Source organism: Cricetulus griseus, chromosome 3, assembly GCF_003668045.3.
Source record: "Cricetulus griseus strain 17A/GY chromosome 3, alternate assembly CriGri-PICRH-1.0, whole genome shotgun sequence".
NCBI lineage: Eukaryota > Metazoa > Chordata > Mammalia > Rodentia > Cricetidae > Cricetulus > Cricetulus griseus.
Window position 1 is genome coordinate 86626072 of NC_048596.1, and position 19772 is coordinate 86645843.

General features: G+C 46.5%; 1 protein-coding gene across 1 annotated transcript in view; it reads right to left on the minus strand.

The window, feature by feature from the left end:
- Positions 1–425: 425 nt before the first annotated feature.
- The window catches only part of Spon1 (spondin 1), a 277092-nt gene continuing 257745 nt past the window's right edge, over positions 426–19772 (minus strand). Inside the window, exons 8-16 of the mRNA XM_027410130.2 lie at positions 12834–13035; positions 11014–11154; positions 10519–10594; positions 9248–9430; positions 6039–6209; positions 5785–5952; positions 4872–5036; positions 2894–3157; positions 426–802 (exon numbers count right to left, since the gene is read on the minus strand). Coding sequence (XP_027265931.1) covers positions 639–802; positions 2894–3157; positions 4872–5036; positions 5785–5952; positions 6039–6209; positions 9248–9430; positions 10519–10594; positions 11014–11154; positions 12834–13035 — 1534 coding nt within the window. The 3' untranslated portion in view covers positions 426–638. The remainder of the gene's footprint in view (positions 803–2893; positions 3158–4871; positions 5037–5784; positions 5953–6038; positions 6210–9247; positions 9431–10518; positions 10595–11013; positions 11155–12833; positions 13036–19772) is intronic.

Genomic DNA, 19772 nt, shown 5'->3' on the forward strand with positions numbered 1-19772 from the left:
TTAATTTCCTTTATCACCGCTGACAGTTAAATAAAGCAGCTATCATCACATGCTGCCTTTGTGGTGTCACAAACCAGTATCAGGTTTGTAGAATAAAAGCCACCCCACCTTAGTACTTCTCCTCAAGGGCCTGGGAGCTCACGGCCGAGGAGACTTACCAAGATACCTAGAGTTGTGCTAAATGAAAAGAAGAAAACTCTGCTTTCTGCAAGAGTAAGCAGGCCAAAGGTGAGAGAGGGGAATCTGTCCTTTGCATCTGATGTGTGTCTCCTGCAGGCTTCATCCTGGCACCTGAGCACATGGTTGCTTCTTCTTGACGATGTGGCCAGGGCCTCTGCTGCTTGACCAGTGAGATGCTCCAGAGGGACACACTTCAGTTTAGTATAGGGTGAACCAACACTACTCGCTCTAGTGTAGGAAGAGGGCGGCCTGAGGACAAGGGGACCCCACTTGGCCTGGACACACCAAGAAGTATTCAGACAGGATGTCCCTTGGCATCCATAAGACTACTGGGCAAACAATACCATAAAAATGAAAACTAGTGGACACAATTTAACTCATCGTAAACAAGCAAACAAACCACCCAACCTTATTGGTGACTGGAATCTGGGATGCATCCCCAGGGAATTATATCCCTGCTAACAAGGGTGCACGTTGCAAGCTCTGATCTCCTTTTTGTCTTTGCAGCTGGTAAACTGGGAGCTTTTGAATCTCTTCTTCACAGTCATGTAGCGCTCCTGAATCCCGCCTCCGCACAGTTTGGTGCATTCTGACCAGGCTGTCCAAGGGCGCATCCGACAGCCTGAAAATATGAGAATGCCTGGTTATGCCAGCAGAATATGAGCAGTGACTTCCAGTAGGACTGTCCAATGAGTTGTCTGCCTTGCGCTGCTTCTCTGTGTAATGAGTAGTTGAATTAATGCTGACTGCTTGTATCAGGGATTGCTAGCTCAAATGTGGTGGGTTGCAAAAGCTATGGCCATTAATGCACAGGATCTCTTCCTGTTGAAGGGCAGAGTCTGTTTCCCTACCCCTTGAACCTAGGCCTGGCTTGCTTTAGCCAATGGGATGTGAGAAAAAACATGCCTGAAAAAAACTTAGGTGTGAGCAAGTCTGGGTGACCTCACTCGAGGGACCCTGTGGAAGGAGGCCCTAGAAGAGCAGGTAAGGCTGGGGGTGCTCTTCTAGCCCCACCAGATTATGGCTGCACAAATGAGAATGAATCCAACACAGCTAAACCTCAGAAGAGTGGAGCCAAGCTTGCCTCTGAGCTGCAGGGTCATGTTCAAGTTTGTTTAAAGTACTGACTTATAAGGGGTGACCAGCCAGGAGCACTGAACTCCTCCTCCTTGCCTCCCCAATACTAAGTAAAACGAACAATTCTTTTCTTCTTCCTATGAAACATGAACATTCATTCTCTTCTCGAGAGAACCCCTCTGGCCCCCAGAGATGAGGTCTCCTGTTTGCAATCAGTAGCACTCCATACCTCCCTCCTTTGAATACACCATGCTCATGAATATGTATGAGATACTTGTTTACCACACCACAGCAAAGTTTCCTGGAGAAACTGCTGAACATACAGCTGCCTTTAACTGGTAGGTACTGATGATTGGACAGCCTGCCACAGACATCTTGGTATAGGAACACTCCTTAAGGACAAGACCTGTTGACCTAGTCCATCTCTACATTGGAGAATGAGCTGCCTTTCCCCCCACCCCCCCATTTCTTGAGGCAGTTTCTTTGTGTAGCCTTTGCCATGCTAGAGATAAGCTTTGCAGACGAGGCTGGCCTCTGCTTCCCAAGTGCTGGAATTAAAGGCATGTGGCATGGTGAGAGGGACTGTATTAAACAAGAGTCACGGGACTTTTACCTTTATATGGTTGCCTTCTTTCCCTCCAGGGACTTCAAAGAACACTTTATGGTCTGTGCCCAGGAATTAACCATGGGTCTTAACTCACCATTCTGTTGCCCTATCAATCATTTGGCATTCAGCAGTGCCATTCCATGTAGGGGTTATTACTGTTTTTTAATTTTCCTTTATCTTAAGTGTGTGTGGGTATTTTGCCTGTCTGTACACCATATGAATGCAAATGTCTGTGAAGGCCAGAAGAGGGCATCATATTCCCTGGGAGTAGAGTCACAGAACGTTGGGAGCTGTCATGTGGGTGCTAGGAATTGTGCCTGGGTCCTCTGGAAGTGCAGCCATCTCTCTAGCCCAGGGGTGATGGTGATTTTAAAGAATGGGTTTATGTTTCTCATTTATTTTTATCTGCATGAATGCATATCATATGGTAAGCTCCTAAAAGTCCCTTGAGACTCGTCTAGCTTTCTCTGCTCTAGCATTTCCTTGAACTCCAATTTGTATTGTGCCCATTCTCTGGCTTCCTTTGCACTTGGCTCATTGTTCCGTTGGAGTGTTTACCATTTATGTGGCAGTCTGGGTCCATATTAATTTGAAGAAATAAATCCAAAATCTAAGCTTTGTGGTTAACATTAAACTGAGAAGCCATAGGCCAGGATGGTCTTGTGCTACACTTAAAGGGATGGTTTGATCTGAGGAGCCGTAAAGGTTTCCCTAAACAACCAGGCCTCTCCAATGCATCCCTGCCATCATTTTCCCTTTTTGCAGGATCAAATGGGGTTGGAGCAAGGTGTTTTACAAATGTGAAGAAAGAACAATGTACAATTTCTGGGGGCCCTTTGCTTGAAAATCTATTTTGACAGCTAATTATCATACTTTTTTTTTTACTACAAATATTCATCCAGTCTCTTTTGTGTAAATTATGCTTTCTTAGTATTTGGGAATCAAAATTTGGTCTGAATAATCTAAGAAGTGCCCCTCTCTTTGAGCCCAGAGCAGCCCCACCCATCCTGACCCTCCGGAGCGCTGTACCTGGGAACTGCTCTCCCTCTGACTCCTCCTTCAGCTGCTCACTGCGCCTGCTCTCTCTGGCTTCCCTCCAGCGAAGCTTCTGGACTGATGGGTTGCGAAGGCATTTCCGGGCACGGCACTTCTTGCGTTGCACAGTTTCTGGGCAGGGTACACCTCCAAACTGAGGTTCCATTTGGATTGTCCGGGTTCGAATCATGTGGCCTTTCCCACATGACTTGTTACATTCAGACCACTGGGACCACTCGCTGAGTTCACAGTCAATGGCTGGCAAGACACAGACAGGTGTGAAACAAAATAGTCCAGTATACCCCTTTGACCATCTCAGCTGTGCTGCCAACTAGGAAAAACCGGTTTCTAGCAGCAGGGGCACTGGCTAGTCAATAAGCAGTGGGGACGAAGGTTGGTGGCAGGTCATGACCCACACTCTTCTCATTCTGACTCTTCTGTGACTTAAGGTGATGGGGACTTTGAAGATGTTTTTGTAGCTTCATGACTTGGCCTGTGACTCCCCGGAACGGTCATATCAGCTTCTAGTGGCACTGACCAGACCCCCCACAGTCCCAAGGAACCTAGACTTCCTCAGGGGAGCTATAGAGGTCTTGAGTGAATGGCCACCACTTCATAACCTTTGGAGAGAACAAGATTGCAGGTGGCTTGCCTACATGGACCTATACCTAGGGCTTTCTCAAACCCCACCTACAGCTTTTCTTATTCTGCACCTCATCTGCATCCTGCATATGGTGTTCTGTGTAAAACACGTGAGCCCAAGATGGCAAATTCTACAAAGGATCAAGAGCTGTTTTATGATTTATCACACGTAATAAAAGATCTAGCATTCTTATTAAAGCAAGCACCTCACAGTGTGAGGGGAAACAGCATTTTGGTCTGATTTTTCAGGATGTGTCCAATGATTCCACACTCTTCGACTAAGTGTTATCTGTCCCCTTTTCCTAAAGGAGCTTATCTTCCAAGTGGGGATAATTGTAGTGTTTTGTTTTGTTTTTAAATTAGGGTATGAGGATTAAATGAGCTATTTGCTCCCAGTAGTGCCCTGCAGATGTTCATTTCCTGACCCCCCTTTAATGGATATAAAGACTTGTTTGAATTGGTGACTGTCACCATTAGGTAAAGGCTCTAGAGCTCGGTCATTGAGGCAGCTGTGTACTAACTATGGGTACTGAAAGCCTGAAGCTGCTGAGTTCACTGAGGCCCTCACCTGATCACACTTGGTGCCAGTAGCTGGCTTTAATCCTCAGAGTAGCCTAGAAAGGGTTTTGGGGCTATGTGGACTGGAAACTGAGGAATAGGGGATAAAGGCCGTTGACTATACAGATTTCAGAGGGAGATGTGGGCAGGTGTTTTTGACTGGCCAACCTCCAGTCAAGGGTAAATAAAATGATCACATGGTGCAGGGATGGAATTGAAAAGTTCAGAAAGTTCATGAGTCAGACCGGCCCATAAGTGGGGTGGGGGTGGGCAAGGACTGAGGGTGACTGACTTGTGCTACGTATTTAATAACCACAGTCACTTTGTGTGTTTGTGTGTTTGGCAGACAACAATGAGATTGAAGAGTTTCTGCCAACACAGATCCAAATTCCTCTATTTCTCCTAGAAAAATTAGTCTCACTATGGGATCTTAACAGTCTATGTCCTTTTGCATGTGTATGTGTATGGGCAGACATGTCTAAGCCCAAAGATGATTTCTGGCATTTCCTCCATTGTTCTCCACAGTATTTACTGATAGAGGGTCTCTTGCTGAACCCACTGATTCTGGCTGGTCTAGCTGGTCAGCATGCCTGCTGGGCTTTTATCTGGGTTCTGAGGGCCCAAACCCTGGTCCCCAAGCTTGTACACCAAATGATTTATGCACTTAGCCATCTCCCTGTCTGGCAGTATTAGCACATAGCTGGCTGGGGATTCACTGGACCAAGGAACTGTGGAGGAGGCAAGCGGCGGGCTTCCGGGAGCTGGGACTTACGGCATTCTGGCAGCATGCACTTCTCCACCTGCTCCAGTTCCTCGTTACAGTCGCCCAGCTCTGCCAGAGACTTGAGCATCCGCTGGCGGGTCCGCATACCCTTCCCACAGGTTACGCTACAGTCGCTCCACTCCGACCAGGGAGACAGCAAGCATGGGATGGTGTCTAGGTCAAGAGCCAAGTTTGGCATTGAGAACAGGCACCTTTATAAGACCCCCCACCTGCGCTGGCCACTGGAATAGAATGTTATTGGACCCTAGGTTCAGAGTGAACAACCTGGAGCAAGAAGCTGCTCTCAGCCTGTTTTGCTTGTTTCTCTTCCCGCAGCTGGCAGTCACGACCTTACACCAGGTGAGGTCAGTGAAGTAGAGCACAAGTTCTCAGCAGAGACGTCACTGATTTAATGGAGTTCACTACATTTAATTAAATCTGTAGCTACTATTGATGAAGTAGGGCCTCTCTAAAGAGCACGCCTCACTTGATGGTGCTCAGATAGGAACTGGCTCAGTGCTGCAGTTTTGCTCGTCTGAACTGAAATCCTGAGAATGTGAGACCCTGTCTCAATCCCACAAACAAACAAAAACCAGGAATGGGTTGGACTTGGCCAAAGCATGTCTTATCTAAATTTACTATTGCCTTTCTATTGCCCCAAGGGAAATGCTTCTCTGGAACTCAGCTGCGGGTGAATTCTATCCAGAAGCCACTAGTGTGCTTAGAACATACCCAAGGAGCCTGCCTGTCTGGGTCTAGTTGATAGGGTACCGTCACACCTATAGTTACTCTTGCTCCTAACAGTGTCCTACTAGACTAGACCCTGCTCTCTCGGCCTCTACTCATCCACCTAGTAGAGGAACACTTGGATGTGCCCTGTGTTTGAGGCGCTCTGCCCAAAGCCCTCCCCATACCCACTCACGGCACTCAGGCATCATGCATTTCTCGGCCTGCGATGTCTCAGCCTTGCACATGGAACCATCTGCGGGGCTCATCTTGATCATACGGTGTCGCTTCTTCATGCCCATCCCACAGGTGGCGCTGCAGTCATCCCACTCACCCCACTCGGTCACCAGGCAGCTTCTGGGAGCTAGGGGGAGTCCATACAGTTGGAGTTGTGGGTTTGTGCTGGGTTCACCTACTTGTCCCACCCACCTACAGGGCACCCCCACTCACAGCACTCCTCGTTGACTGTGCACTTCTCTGTCTCCTCCGTGGGCAGTGTGCACACCGAGCCGTCCTCCGGGAACTGCTTCACGTACCTCTCCCGGGACCTCATGCCCATTCCACATGAGATGCTGCAGGGTGACCAGGTGATCCACTCCGACATGGTACAGGTGGAGCCATCTGCAACATACTGAGCATGTTCAGGAGGGGCAGGAAAGAATCTGGGGTTGGTGCAAGAGAATTCTGACCCTGGGAGGAGAGGTGTTTAAGGAGTGGAGTGTGTGCTGCAGGTCCAAGGAATAGGCCCAACGATTTAGAACTGTCATACCTCCTGTGGGAGCCTGCCTGATGTAATAGTGGCTGCTCTCCTGTGGAGGAGTCTTAGTCTCTCCTTAGAGACTTCAACTCTACTATTGGAATTAGCTCCCTAGCTCTAATCCCCCCCAAAAGGCACCTCAGGGTTGACAGTGAGTTTCTTCTCCCTGTTTTCTTGTAGGCTTGCCTATAGCAGGGTTTGTTCCTCTCCAGGGTGCCCTATTTGAGGCCTATATGGCTAGCAATGAACGTGTGGGAGTAAAACCCTGAGAGGCAGGCCAGCATGCTGCCAGGAAATGCTAGGAAGTGGCGGGCAGGAGAGTGTGCTGTTTTAGCTAGCCTCTGCTTGGAATTGCTTTTCTCTGTGCCAGGCACCATTCCAGCCTGTGTAGCCCTGCCATAGCCACGCTTCTCCTCAGAATAAGAACAACAAACAGCATAGACCTGTGTAGACAGAGACAAGAGTCATGCAGAGGCAGGCAGCTGCCCTTTGCCCTTTGCCCTTTGCCCAGCAACCATCGTCTTGCAATCTTGAAAGCTATGTGTAGTGACGTAGGTTTTGCATGCTTGCAGAGATCAAGCCTGACCTTTGAGCAGTTTCCGTGGAGAGCTGGAGAAAGTAAGCAGTAAGCCTGAAGGTCCCTATGCGAAGCAAGCACTCTGCTCATGTGGATTCGGAAGAGGGGCCAGGAATGACAAGTACTTAAAAGCATTTGGAAGCCCAGCTAGATGCCACACACCTGTAATCTCAGCACTAAAGTGGCTGAGGCAGGGGGATCATGAGTTCCTGACCAGCATGGAGCTATAGAGTGAGCTCTGGGCTGGTCTGGGCTATATGGTGAGGGATTTCCTCAAACTCCCAAACCACCAAAGAAGGTGGAGGGAAGACAATGAGAAGGAACAAAAAAATACAGCTGAGTTAAGGGTTAGAGTCAGGTTACTTGTCATTAGTAATTTGTCAAAAAACATCTGTGTGCTTCCTGTGTAGTCCTGGCATGTTAGATCCAGTGGCTGGGTGTGTGTGTGTGTGTGTGTGTGTGTGTGTGTGTGTGTGTGCTTCCTGTGTAGTCCTGGCATGTGTGTGTGTGTGTGTGTGTGTGTGTGTGTGTGTGTGTGTGTTGTGTGTGTGCTTCCTGTGTAGTCCTGGCATGTTAGATCCAGTGTGTGTGTGTGTGTGTGTGTGTGTGTGTGTGTGTGTGTGTGTGTGTGTGTGTGTGCTTCCTGTGTAGTCCTGGCATGTTAGATCCAGTGGCTGGGTGTGTGTGTGTGTGTGTGTGTGTGTGTGTGTGTGTGTGTGTGTGCTTCCTGTGTAGTCCTGGCATGTTAGATCCAGTGGCTGGGTGTGTGTGTGTGTGTGTGTGTGTGTGTGTGTGTGTGTGTGTGCTTCCTGTGTAGTCCTGGCATGTTAGATCCAGTGGCTGGGTGTGTGTGTGTGTGTGTGTGTGTGTGTGTGTGTGTGTGTGTGTATGTGCTTCCTGTGTAGTCCTGGCATGTTTAGATCCAGTGGCGGGGGTGTGGTGTGTGTGTGTGTGTGTGTGTGTGTGTGTGTGTGTGTGTGTTGCTTCCTGTGTAGTCCTGGCATGTTAGATCCAGTGGCTGGGGTGTGGTGTGTGTTGTGTGTGTGTGTGTGTGTTGTGTGTGTGCTTCCTGTGTAGTCCTGGCATGTTAGATCCAGTGCTGGGTGTGTGTGTGTGTGTGTGTGTGTGTGTGTGTGTGTGTGTGTGTGCGCCCGCAGTGGTTCAATATGAATTATCTCCCACAGCACATGTATTGACCATTTGGTCCCAGCTGGTGGTGGTATTGTAAGAAATATCAAACATGAGTCTTTTCTCTTAAATGCTATAAACCTTGTGTTTAGAACAAGGAATTTAAATCTTTATCTCCCCCACCTTGTGAGACTTTTATACAAATATGTTGATCCTATGGACCCAGTAAAACCTTTGTTTACACAAAGGCCCACTGCTGTATCCTAGGAATTTGATGGCCTGGAGAAGGGACCCTTTTCTCCTTGGAGCAGCTGCCCCTCTCTCCTTCCTCTGTTTCCTGTGCACCGATTCTTTTCAGACTGGCTGACTGAATAAGATTGTGAGGTTAGGCCTCAGCCAATGGGGGAAAAATCCAGCCATCACCTGAGTTACAATAAAAACTAAATGCACTTCCTGTCTGTGTTCTCCTGATCACCCCCTCTGGATGGAGAGTAATGTTTGCATTCTCCATACACTTCAGTCATGATGGTGGTATCACTGTCCAGACAGTTCAGTCAGAATGGTGGTCTCAGTATCCAGACACTTCAGTCAGAATGGTGGTCTCATTGTCTAGACCCTTTCAGTCAGAATGGTGGTCTCAGTGTCCAGACCTTTTCAGTCAGAATGGTGGTCTCAGTGTCCAGACCTTTTCAGTCAGAATGGTAGTCTCATTGTCCAGACAGTCAGAATGGTGGTCTCTTTCTTTTGCGACCCCAAACTTTCTAACATTGTCTTGCGGTGGTTGGGGGTGCTGGGGAGACTTTAGGAAGTGGGGCCTAGCTAGAGACAGTAGATCACTCTCCCGCCACCATGATGTTCTACTGGGGTGCCATGAAGTACATGAGATCAAGCAACCACTGACTAAATCCTCTGACTCCAAATAAAGCCTTTGCGCTAAGGTTCTGACAGGCATTTTGGTTTAGGTGACATACAAGTAACAACTGAAGGAAGAAGCCAGTCAGTCTCAGGAATTCTGTTATCATAGGGTGGGTTGTATGCCCGGAGGCCTCAAGATACTGTAGGAGGCCTCTGCTCTGGTTAGACTTTATTGACAAAGATGCGACTCTAGGAATACTGCCTGCCATGGTGAAAGGGACCCGTGTTGCCAGGCAGGCCTCTCTTCCCCATCTTCTCCAGCTGGCCTAGATCTTACCTTACCTTCATCGCTGCAGCCAGGGCCCATGCAAGGCTGGAAGTCCTGGGTGTCAGGGCAGGGGACACTGAGGTCCAGCTGTGCCTTCAGCATGCGCTGCCGCATCCTCTTGCCCTTTTCACAGGTGGAGGAGCTGCAGGCCGACCATGGGGACCAGTTGGAATAGATGCAGGTTTCAGGGGTGTCATCTGCAAAGAGTGTTTGATATGTTCTCCCTGGGAGCAAACATGTCCTTCCCTTGAAATATAATGTTCCAGGGGCTGGAGAGATGGCTCAGCAGTTAAGATCACTGGCTGCCCTTCCAGAGGACCCGGGTTCAATTCCCAGCACCCACATGGTGGCTCACAACTGTCTGTAACTCCAGTTTCAGGGAATCTGATACCTTCACATAGACATGAATGCAGGCAGACACCAATGCACATAAAACAAATATTCTTTTTTAAAAAATGAAATGATGTTCCAACATTGTGCTGGTAAATATCTAATAAATAGTGACTATTCTCACCCTGTAAGATCTTTTTGCATGTGTGCATCTTCTCATCACCGCCCTGCCCTTGGCGGACATTGTTTCTAAGCACATGGACATTTTATGGGCAGTTTTGAGAAGCTCGCAGCTCTTTTGCAGCTTGACCTTCCCAGTGGCTCACTGCACAGGTGTCAGTCCCCTGAGCACTTGCCCTGGTCTGGCACCCTCACTTAAGAACTTTACTTAACTGAGCCTATGGATTCTCATTTTCTCTGAGGCAGTGTCTGTTATTATGCCCATTTCAGAGTTGAGGGGAGAAAGCTAGGCAGGTTAACTTCTTGTCAGGATTACAGACGCATGATGTCTACTTCTGTGAGGAGACTTAAAAACCAAGGCTCTGCCTTTCTCTCCTGACTGTTGTGCCTGGACTTTTGTCCTTGATGACGGGTAGATGGACTCATCTCCACCTGACAAGGCAGAACAATCATCGAAGCAGACAGTGATCTGGACGCTGTGGAAACCTACCAAATGCCATTTTCATGGCCATAATAGAGAACTAAGGTTAAGTGCTTGTTTTAATGTCACTCCTTCACCAATTGCCTGATATTGGTGCCTAATGTTGGCACCAGCTTTTTTTCTTTTTTTTGGCTAGGGTGCTGGGACTAGAAACCAGGGCTTGGTACATGTTAAGCACACGCTTAGACACCAAGCTCCCCGGCAGGAATCCTGGTTATTTCAGAGATGGGAATGCTGTGTCAGAGGCTACTGGTCATGTCAATTTGTGTTGCCACCTGCAACAAAAGAGAATACCTTCATCTTTCTCTTCTGGAGCCAGGTCAGCTACAATATCATCCACATTGTCAGGTACAATGTTGCATTGTTCTCCCTGCAAAAGAAATGGGGAGTGTATGATTGAGAAAAGAAAATGTTCGTGGGAGAGATGGAATACCTAAATCTAGTGTTTCCTTGGCACACAACCCATGTGATAGCAGATTTCTGGGCCAGCATTTATAGCTTAAATGAAAAAAAAAAATACAGAAAAAAGCATTGACTAAACAGATATCCTGACCATGGCAGACATTAGCAACTGATTGTAGATCTTATAATAAACTAATCTGCTTGGATCAAATCATTCATTTGAACCTGGCTTCACTCTGGGTTGCTTTTACTAATTTACATCTAAAAGATAATTTCCATACTTGAAACCTCAGGAGACCCAGAAATCCCATATCCAGAGCTGCTTCCTGCCAGAGACCCCAACAATTCTAAAAACGTGTATAGGCACACTGGCCCTCCTCATGGTACCTTCCGGGCGATTCTCTCAATGACGACTCTGGCCACTTGTGTGATGGACCCACCTTCTGGGTCATAAAAAGGACTCTGAGGATGATCCAGACTGGTCAGGGGTCGGATTTTTTCCTGAGGAATTGTGGGCTTGTTTGGTGACTGTGGGAATAAAACAAACAGCATGGGAAATAAAATGGGTGGATCAGAATAAAAACTCTGGTAGGACTGTGTGTGTGTGTGTGTGTGTGTGTGTGTGTGTTGTGTGTGTGTGTGTGTGTGTGTGTGTGTGTGTGTGTGATTCTGGGGAATCAAACCCATAGTGTTGCTCTAGTTGGAATTTAAGAAGTATAACTAGGGATGGAGAGATAGCACAGCAGTTAAGAGAACTGGCTGCTCTTCCAGAGGTCTTGAGTTCAATTTCCAGCAGCCACATGGCGTCTCACAACCATCTATAGTGGGATCTGATGTCCTCTTCTGGTGTAAAGGTGTACATGCAGATAGAGCACTCACATACATAAAATTTAAAAAAAAAATCTTTAAAAAAAGTGTAACTATATTTATGGAATTCCACTTTTGTAGATCCCATGCTTGGAAATCCATAAACCTATGCTTAGAAGCTACCATACACACCAAAAGTTTGTTTCTAGCTGGAGGAGCCAAGTTCCAAAGAGGTCATCCAAGCTCAGAAGTGGCTGAGCCAGCTTGACCTGGATCCAAGGCTTTTTCTGCTGGATCAGGCAGCTAACTGTTCTTGTGTCTGGTCAGATGTGAGTCACACTGTGTCTGATGACAACTCAGCGCAACCATTGCTGTGAGAAGGCAGCTCCAGGGTACAGACAGAATAGGTGTGACAGGCTTGGAAAGCTGTTTACACACCTGTGGGGGATGGTGAGTCTGATGCTAGCTAACCTGGGCTACATAGTGAGAACATGTCTAAAACAAACAAACAAACAAAAACAAGGGCTGGGAATGCAGCTTAGTCGAAGAGCACTTGCCTAGTATAGACAAAGCCCTGGGTTCTATGCAAATCTCCAAACTGAACAACAACGATATAGCAATCAAACAAAAACATTTATAAAGTAGGGCATTGGCTAGATCTGCCTGCAAAAATCAGTGTGCTGAGTGACTGCTGTCTCAAGCACTTCTTTTTGTGTGTGAATGTGAATGCACACTTGAGTGCAGGAGCATGTGTACACGTAGTGGAGGCCAGAGGTCCACTTTGGGTGTCATTCTTCAGGTACTCTCCAGGACTGACAGAGTAGGTTAGTCCTGCTGGCCAGCAAGCTCCAGGGATCTGCTTGTTTTCTCAGCACGAGGATTGCAAGCATGTGCCAGGCCTGACTTTCTACCTATGCTCTGGGGAACTGACTCAGCTCCTCCTGCTTGCCCGGCAAGAACTCCACTGACTTAGCTGTCTCCCCACCCGTCTCCTACTGGTTTTCCGATGGCTCCAGGCTTTAAAAATAAAAAGATTTATTTTATGTTTAAGTGTTTTTTATTTTGTCTGCATGCATGTATGTACACCACCTGTGTGCCTGGAACCCATGGGTGTTAGAAGAGGGGGTTAGAGCTTCCAGAACTGGAGTTACGGATGTTTGTTAGCTACCTTGCAGGGGCTTGGAACTGAACCCATCCTCTACAACAAGTGCTCTTAGCTACCTCTCAGGCCTTGTGATGGCTCCAGACTTTAATGTAGTCACATAGAACAATACTGGCCACAAGGGATTTCTAGAACATAGCTGAGTCACACACCACTTCTGTGCCCAGGACACCTAGAATAGGGCAGGCCAGAAGGGGTTGCTAAGGAGGTCTGCTATCTGCTGCAGGCACACACCTACCTCATAAGTCACCCCGCTGTCAGTGCCAGCGTCCCAGGGGATCAGGTCCTGCACCACTTTCTGGACCCAGCCACACTCCTTGGTGCACAGATCCTCTGCAGATAGGCCCACATTCCAGTCAGGACTGGGGCCCATCATGGTCAAGAAGGACATTAAATGGCGTGTCCTGTCCACTGAGAATTCAGCTGAGGGTGCTGCTCTCCTAGAAACCAAATACAGAGGCTATTACATTCGGGATGGGCTCCACACACACTTGGGGGCTGTGTGGCTTGGCCATGGTTAGGGATAGAGAGGGGGCAGACTCCTCAGGCATCTTCTGAGCCTACCTGTTGGACAAAGATGGATGCCCCACACTGTCCATTTTTAAACACCTCTATAGCATTTCTGAGTATGAGTTATTTGCTCAACTGTGGACTGGTGCATCTATCACTGCACTGTAAAGCTCTGGGAAATCAGTGTGTGTGTGTGTGTGTGTGTGTGTGTGTGTGTGTGTGTGTGTGTGTATGTGTATGTGTGTGTGTGTGTGTGTATGCTTCATGCACTGCTTAATTTCCTGTATCTAGAACAGCACCTGGCACAGAGTACTCAGTACATACATTTGAAGAAAAGAACAAATAGCTCTCTGTGTGTGTGTGTGTGTGTGTGTGTGTGTGTGTGTGAGAGAGAGAGAGAGAGAGAGAGAGAGAGAGAGAGAGAGAGAGAGAGAGAGAGAGAGAGAATCTAGCTATGTAGGATGTGAGATGAACTTTGCAAACAGTAACTGCTCTCCAAAGTCCCAAGGCATATCTTCATTATCTTCATTTCATCTTTACAACAGAACTAAGGTAAGATTTATTAATTCTGACTTCTTCAAGAGAGTCGTGGAACTTTGGTCCAAAGTCACAACGTAAGGGGCAGAACAGAATGGAGACAATGACCCACACAGACACCAGTTCAAGGTCAATGTTCTTTCCATTATCAACTCCTAAATTCTCTTCCTGCCCACTCAATTGAGATCTCCAGAGTGCCAAAGGTCTTCCCATGCCTTCTGCCCCTGTTTACCTTAAGAGACCACCCAAGGCAAGGACCTACTGGCATCAGGGCATACCCATGCGGTTGCCCTGATTGCCAGTTGAGTTGGAGAGCCAGGAACCTTTGACTAAATGTTCCACCAGCTGGAATTAATGTCTCCAGACTTCTGCTACCAGGAGCAGCTCTTCAGCCTCCATCTCCTCAGGAAGGTCTCAGGAGAGGCTGCATTGCAAGAGATGATAGAGGTGACCCATAGAAGGAATCGAGGAGGAAGAGTCACATTCTCTTAGCACATTCTAGGTGACAGATCCATCTTATTCCATTTTCCTTTCATGGTGATCCTGTAGGGGTAGAACTCTGACCCTGTTTTGTTGAGAGGCCACAAAAACACATTGGGATGAGTGAACTTGGAGACGGGTAGCAGGGTTCAAGGCTTAAAGGCAGTTTGGCAAGAATCTGCAGCCTCAGGCCACTAGCTGTGGGGAATCCTTGGCTAGTTACCAACTGATCTGTTCATTCCATCTGGTAGCTGGTCAGCCTTTGCTGTTTTGAGAGACCCCATGGCTTCTGCTGAGATCTGCATTTCTGCCTACCCTCACCTAGCTCAGATAGTGGTGACTCCAGACCCAGTAGGCCCCACAGGATTAGATCATTGGCCTTTGGCAGACCAACCAACAAGCAAAGGGGAAGAAAACCTGAGTCTGACATCATTACATAGAGCTGTATGCCCTTGAAGGCAAACTTAGCCTTCTCCAGGTCTGAATATCAAAATCATTTTTCAAGTATTATTAATTTATTGTGTGTGTGTGTGTGTGTGTATGTGTGTGTGTGTGTGTGTGTGTGTGTGTGTGTGTGTGTGTGTGTGTTATTCATGTGCACATATCTGTGGATCATGTATCTCGACCATTACAGGTGCCCTTCTCTATCACTCTCCATATTATTGTTTGAGATAGCATCTCCCTTTTAACCCAAGGCTCGCCATTTTGGCTAAACTTGCTGGCCCATGAGATTCCAGGACCCATCAGTTTCTGCTTTCCCAATGAGGGTCTTAAAGGCATACTCAGTCATGCCCAACTTTTCTATAAGATCTGGAGGGCCTGAACTCAGGTCTTCTTGCTTGTACAGCATCTCTCTGGCCCCAGGTTCCAAATCTTTAACATGGAGCTCATATGTCTATATCAGAGGGTTATGGTGAGTAATTAGCCAGCTGCCAGCTCTCCTGCATAGTGTGCTTAATCCAGCGCTCAGCACCTCTGCTACCATTACCATCACAGGTTTAACATCTTTGTTCTGAAAACCCCAAAGCTGAAAGACTCCAAACTCCAAAGCAGCTTGGGTGCTGACACCATGACATAAATAGAAAATCCCACATCATGAAATAGCGGCATGTGCAAAATTCTTAGAAAATGTGTAATATCCAGGGAATGGAACCAGCCTAGATGTCCATCAACAGAGGAATGGGTAGCTGTTCTACATACACAGTAGAATTTTATTCAGCCATGGCATTTGCAGGAAAATGGATAGATCCAGAACACATGAAGTTAAACAAAATAAGCCAAACTCACAAATACTGCAGTTTTTCTCTTATCTGTGGAATCTGGATTTAAAATTATATACAGATGTGTGTGCTAGTGTTTGTGGTTTGTGTTTGTGATGGTGTGTGTGTGTGTGTGTGTGTGTGTGTGTGTGTGTGGTTTTCGGGTGTCTGTGTAAGTCATGAAACTCGAAGGGGGATCATGAGAGAAGAGGGTAAGAAGAGAGGAGAAGGAAGTAATTCTACATATGCCATGGGAACAGACGGGCAGGACTATTGGGGGAACAGGCAGAGGTGACCGGGGAGCAATGGGGGAGTGGGAGGAGTTTGAATCGAGTATGACACATAAATGAAATGACATAAGGAAACTCAGTATTTTTGTATGCTAATTAATTTCCAGAGCATTTTGGCTAAGATATACTAACTTTCTCTGTTGCTGAGAGAAAAACACTGCAGGTTCAATGTGAGATCAGAAAAGGGGCAGGGGAGCCTTTTCTGAACAGATTTCCTATAGTAGCTGCTACCAGTTGAGGGGCTGGAACGTGAATGGAGCAGAAGTGTCAGCACCAGCAGGCCATCAAGGGCTGATGTTGTCCCCAAGCCCCATGCTCCTGGAAGTTCCCTGTGCCTGGCCAGGCTAGCCTGGGAGCAGGGCCCTGACATTTATCTCTGTAGGAAAGCACTTTGGAAAGTGGGGTCCTTGGCATCCCCGGGAAATTATAAGAAATGAAGGTTAGTTGGTCCACATAGATTTGGTGAATTAGGGGTATTGGGGTAGAGCCCAGCCATTTGCTTTAACAAGCTCTGTAGGTGGTCTCCTGTAGCTCAGGTTCAAGTCTTTCACATGTCACCTTCTTCAGTAGCCTTTCCAACCCACTGGCTGAGGCAGGGCCTGCCGAAGTCCGTCTGCTTCCATATGTCCTGCAGGTCTCTGTAGCCAGATCTATAATTGTCCTTTTCTTTTTTGTTGAGACAGGGTTTCTCTGAGTAGCCCTGGCTGTCCAGTAATTCACTTTGTAGACCAGACTGGCCTCAGACTCTGAGATCTGCCTGCCTCTGTCTCCCAAGTGCTGGGATTAAATGCGTGTGCCACCACTGCTCCAGACAAAATTAAAATGGCTTCCTAACTTTTCCCTGACACTGGGAGTTCCTCAGGGATGGGCTTTGCTGGTGCTCCCCAGGTACGGAGGACTCCAGCTGAACATGTGTATCTGGTGGTGACTGAACTGGCCTCATTGTCTCTAGATCCTGAAAATCCTGCTTACCATTTTTGAGTCTCAAAGCTCCTATCACCTGTGTATGTTGAATAAGAATGACCCCCATAGGCTCATCTATTTGAATGTTTGCTTATCAGAGAGTAGAACTGTTTGAGAAGGATTAGGAGGTGTGGCCTTGTTGGAGGTGGTGTGTTACTAGGGGTGGGCTCTGAGGTTTCTAAAGCTCACACCAAGCTCAGTCTTTCTCTCTGCTTCCTTCTTTCGGATCAGGGCTCTCGACTATTGCTGTAGCACCATGCCTGTCTACCTCTACACTCCCTACTGCGATGGCCATGGACTAACCCTCTGAAACTAAGCAAGTCTCCAATTAAATGCTTCTTCTATAAGTTGGTTTGGTTATGGCAATAGAACAGTAACTAAGATCCCACCTGAAGACATGCCTGTCTTTCTGTATGATTAGGCACAGATGGGGACTTAGTTTCCTAAATCCTTATGAATCCCTCTGGATTGTGGGTCAGTGGTTTGAATAACTTCTTTGTGTGTGTGGTATGTGCATGTGTATATGTGCTGGTGAACGTGTGTATGTGTGTGTGTGTGTGTGTGTGTGTGTGTGTGTGTGTAGGACAAGCTCAGGTGTGGTTTCTCATGTGCTGTCCATTTTTTTTTTTTTTAAATAAGAGCTCTCAGTGTCCTGGAACTCACCAAGTAGGCTAAGCTGATTCCATAGGAAGCCCCCAGCCCTCTACAGCTTTCTTTAAGAAGCTCCCAAGGGAACTTATGTTCCCAGCTTCCAGAGGGCCTCCAGCCTCATAGCGAGTGGCTAACCTGTTTTACAATGCCTGTCCATAACCCTCCTCCGTTGTCACACAAATTTATTACTACACCTGCAGTCTCCCCATCTCTCTCAGTATGTAATTTCAGAGATAGTTATTCATATCCTGAATCCCACAAGGGACCCGATTCCAATTCTACTGAGAAATCTAGAGCATTAGAAATCCTCCCCCTGACTCCAATCGGGCACTAACTGGTTCTGATGTACCTCACAGACATAAGCTTGTGTGATGGTTGATCTTCATGACAGCTTAACTGGATCAGTAGCTACTTAGAGGAACAGTGTTCCCAAAGGTGTTTCCTGAGGAGACTAGTTGAGGACTTCCCTCTTTGTAGGCACCCCTGACTGAAAACAAAAGGGAAGAAAGGGGAAAGCGAGCTGAGCACCAGCCTGCATCTCTGCGCTTCCTGCCTGCAGACGCACAGTGACAGCCGCCTCATGTTCCTGTCGCCATTCCTTCCCTGTTATCATGAACTGTTTCTCCTGAAACCATGAGCCAAAATGCGCCTTCTCTTTAAGTTGCTTTTTGCCAGGTATTTGCTTGCACCAAGAATTGTTGCTAAAGTACCACTAAGGACAAGACCTCACAGAAGCCTTTTCAGCCAACACAGCTGACAGCCTGAGGGAGGTGCCTTCCAGGGCCTGGTGAGGGAGGGCTTCAAGGGATGGGAAAACTGGGCCCAAAATGTCTGACCATCTGTAATGTGGCAGTTTTGGATGCATAAGCGTGTAGGAGCAAGCTGGCCTTGAACTCATAGAGATCCCTCTGCCTCTGCCTTCCAAGTGCTGGGATTAAAGGAGTGTGCCATCACCACCCAGATAGCAGCAAAGTTTTTCAAGCATCTTTAGACACACCTTACCCCTTTCTCTTATCTAGAACAAGAAAATTCCCCCAGCCTGTATAGGGCTTGCATGAGAGACCTTTTCTCTACTCTCCCAAACTGCTTAGCACTCCTGCCTACCTTTGCTTGCTGACTTAATGTGTCACTTAGAATTTCTTGTTTAATGTCATTCTTCCCCATCAGGTGCCAATAGAATAGAAGCTTTTTTGTTGTTGTTATTTCAGCTACGTCTCCTTGCCTGGTAGAGACCTTAGCATGCAGTGGGCTCCTTTCAAATGTTTGTTGAAATAAATGAATTAATCTAGGAAATGAATGTGGAACTTTTCTATTTCCTTTGACCTTCAAATTTAATTAAACGTTGCTTCAAAGTATTTATTATTTCTCTTATAAAAACCTTATTTAAAATAATGAAATGGATAAGTGTAACTGTGACTTTTTCTTAGGAAATGCTAGCCAGGACTAGGGCTCTTTAATTTAATAGGACTTTAATAAAAGTTCTTATTTATGCTCTTTTAGATGCCAGGTCTTCCAAGATAATGACATTTTGCCAGTTTGGTGTCCTAATTTTCTTTTATCTAGGATTTAAATTTGAATCTTTTTTTAAAGCAGAGAGAGTTGATATAGAGTTATTACATGCCTGAGTATATGACAAATCTAATTAAAATAATATGATATTCAAAGTAAAACAGAAATAGAAATTAGTGGCCCAGAATGGAGAGTCTAGAGACTGAACTTGTATGAAATAATCTACTGAAGTGATCACAAGAGGAAAGATTGGTTACCAAGTGGTGTCAGACCTAATTCCAATAAAAATGTCAGATTCACACCCCACAGCAAGTAATAGCTCTAGAACTGAATAGAAAACATCTAGATTGTAGAAAAACATCGAACATTTGAGGAAAAGTTCTGATAAAGAAATGTTACCTTTCTCAGAGTTGAAACAGGAAAAGCAAAGGAAACCGATTGAATTACACATCAATTAAAACCTCTATATAATAAAGAGAACAGTACATGCTTAGTGTTTCAAATCTTAAAAGCCACAAATCTGAGACCTGTTTAGCAGCAACATGAAACCCAAGTGGAGAACTCCAGCCTTGACCCCATACCGTGGCTTACAATCAAATTGCAGCGGCATTAAAATATTGTGCAAACTTATTTGTGTGTGAAGGATGTACATGAAACATGTTGCATGTTGAGACTTGGGTCCTGTTCCCAAGATATGTCGTTATATCTATACACAAATATTCCAAAATTTAAAAATCTTTTTGGCCTTTTTTATTCTAGTTTTCTATAACTGTGACAAAGCAACTGAGGAAGATTTCTTAGAAGAAAAAAATGCTTGTTTTGGCCCATGGTGTCAGAGATTTTAGTCCATGGTCGCTTGGCCATTTTTCTGTGGGACGGTGACGGCACATCATCGTGGGACCACAAGTATAGACCTAACTTCTTTCCAAATCCTGAAGTTTCCATCACCTCTCACGAGTGACACAAGCTGGAAACCAA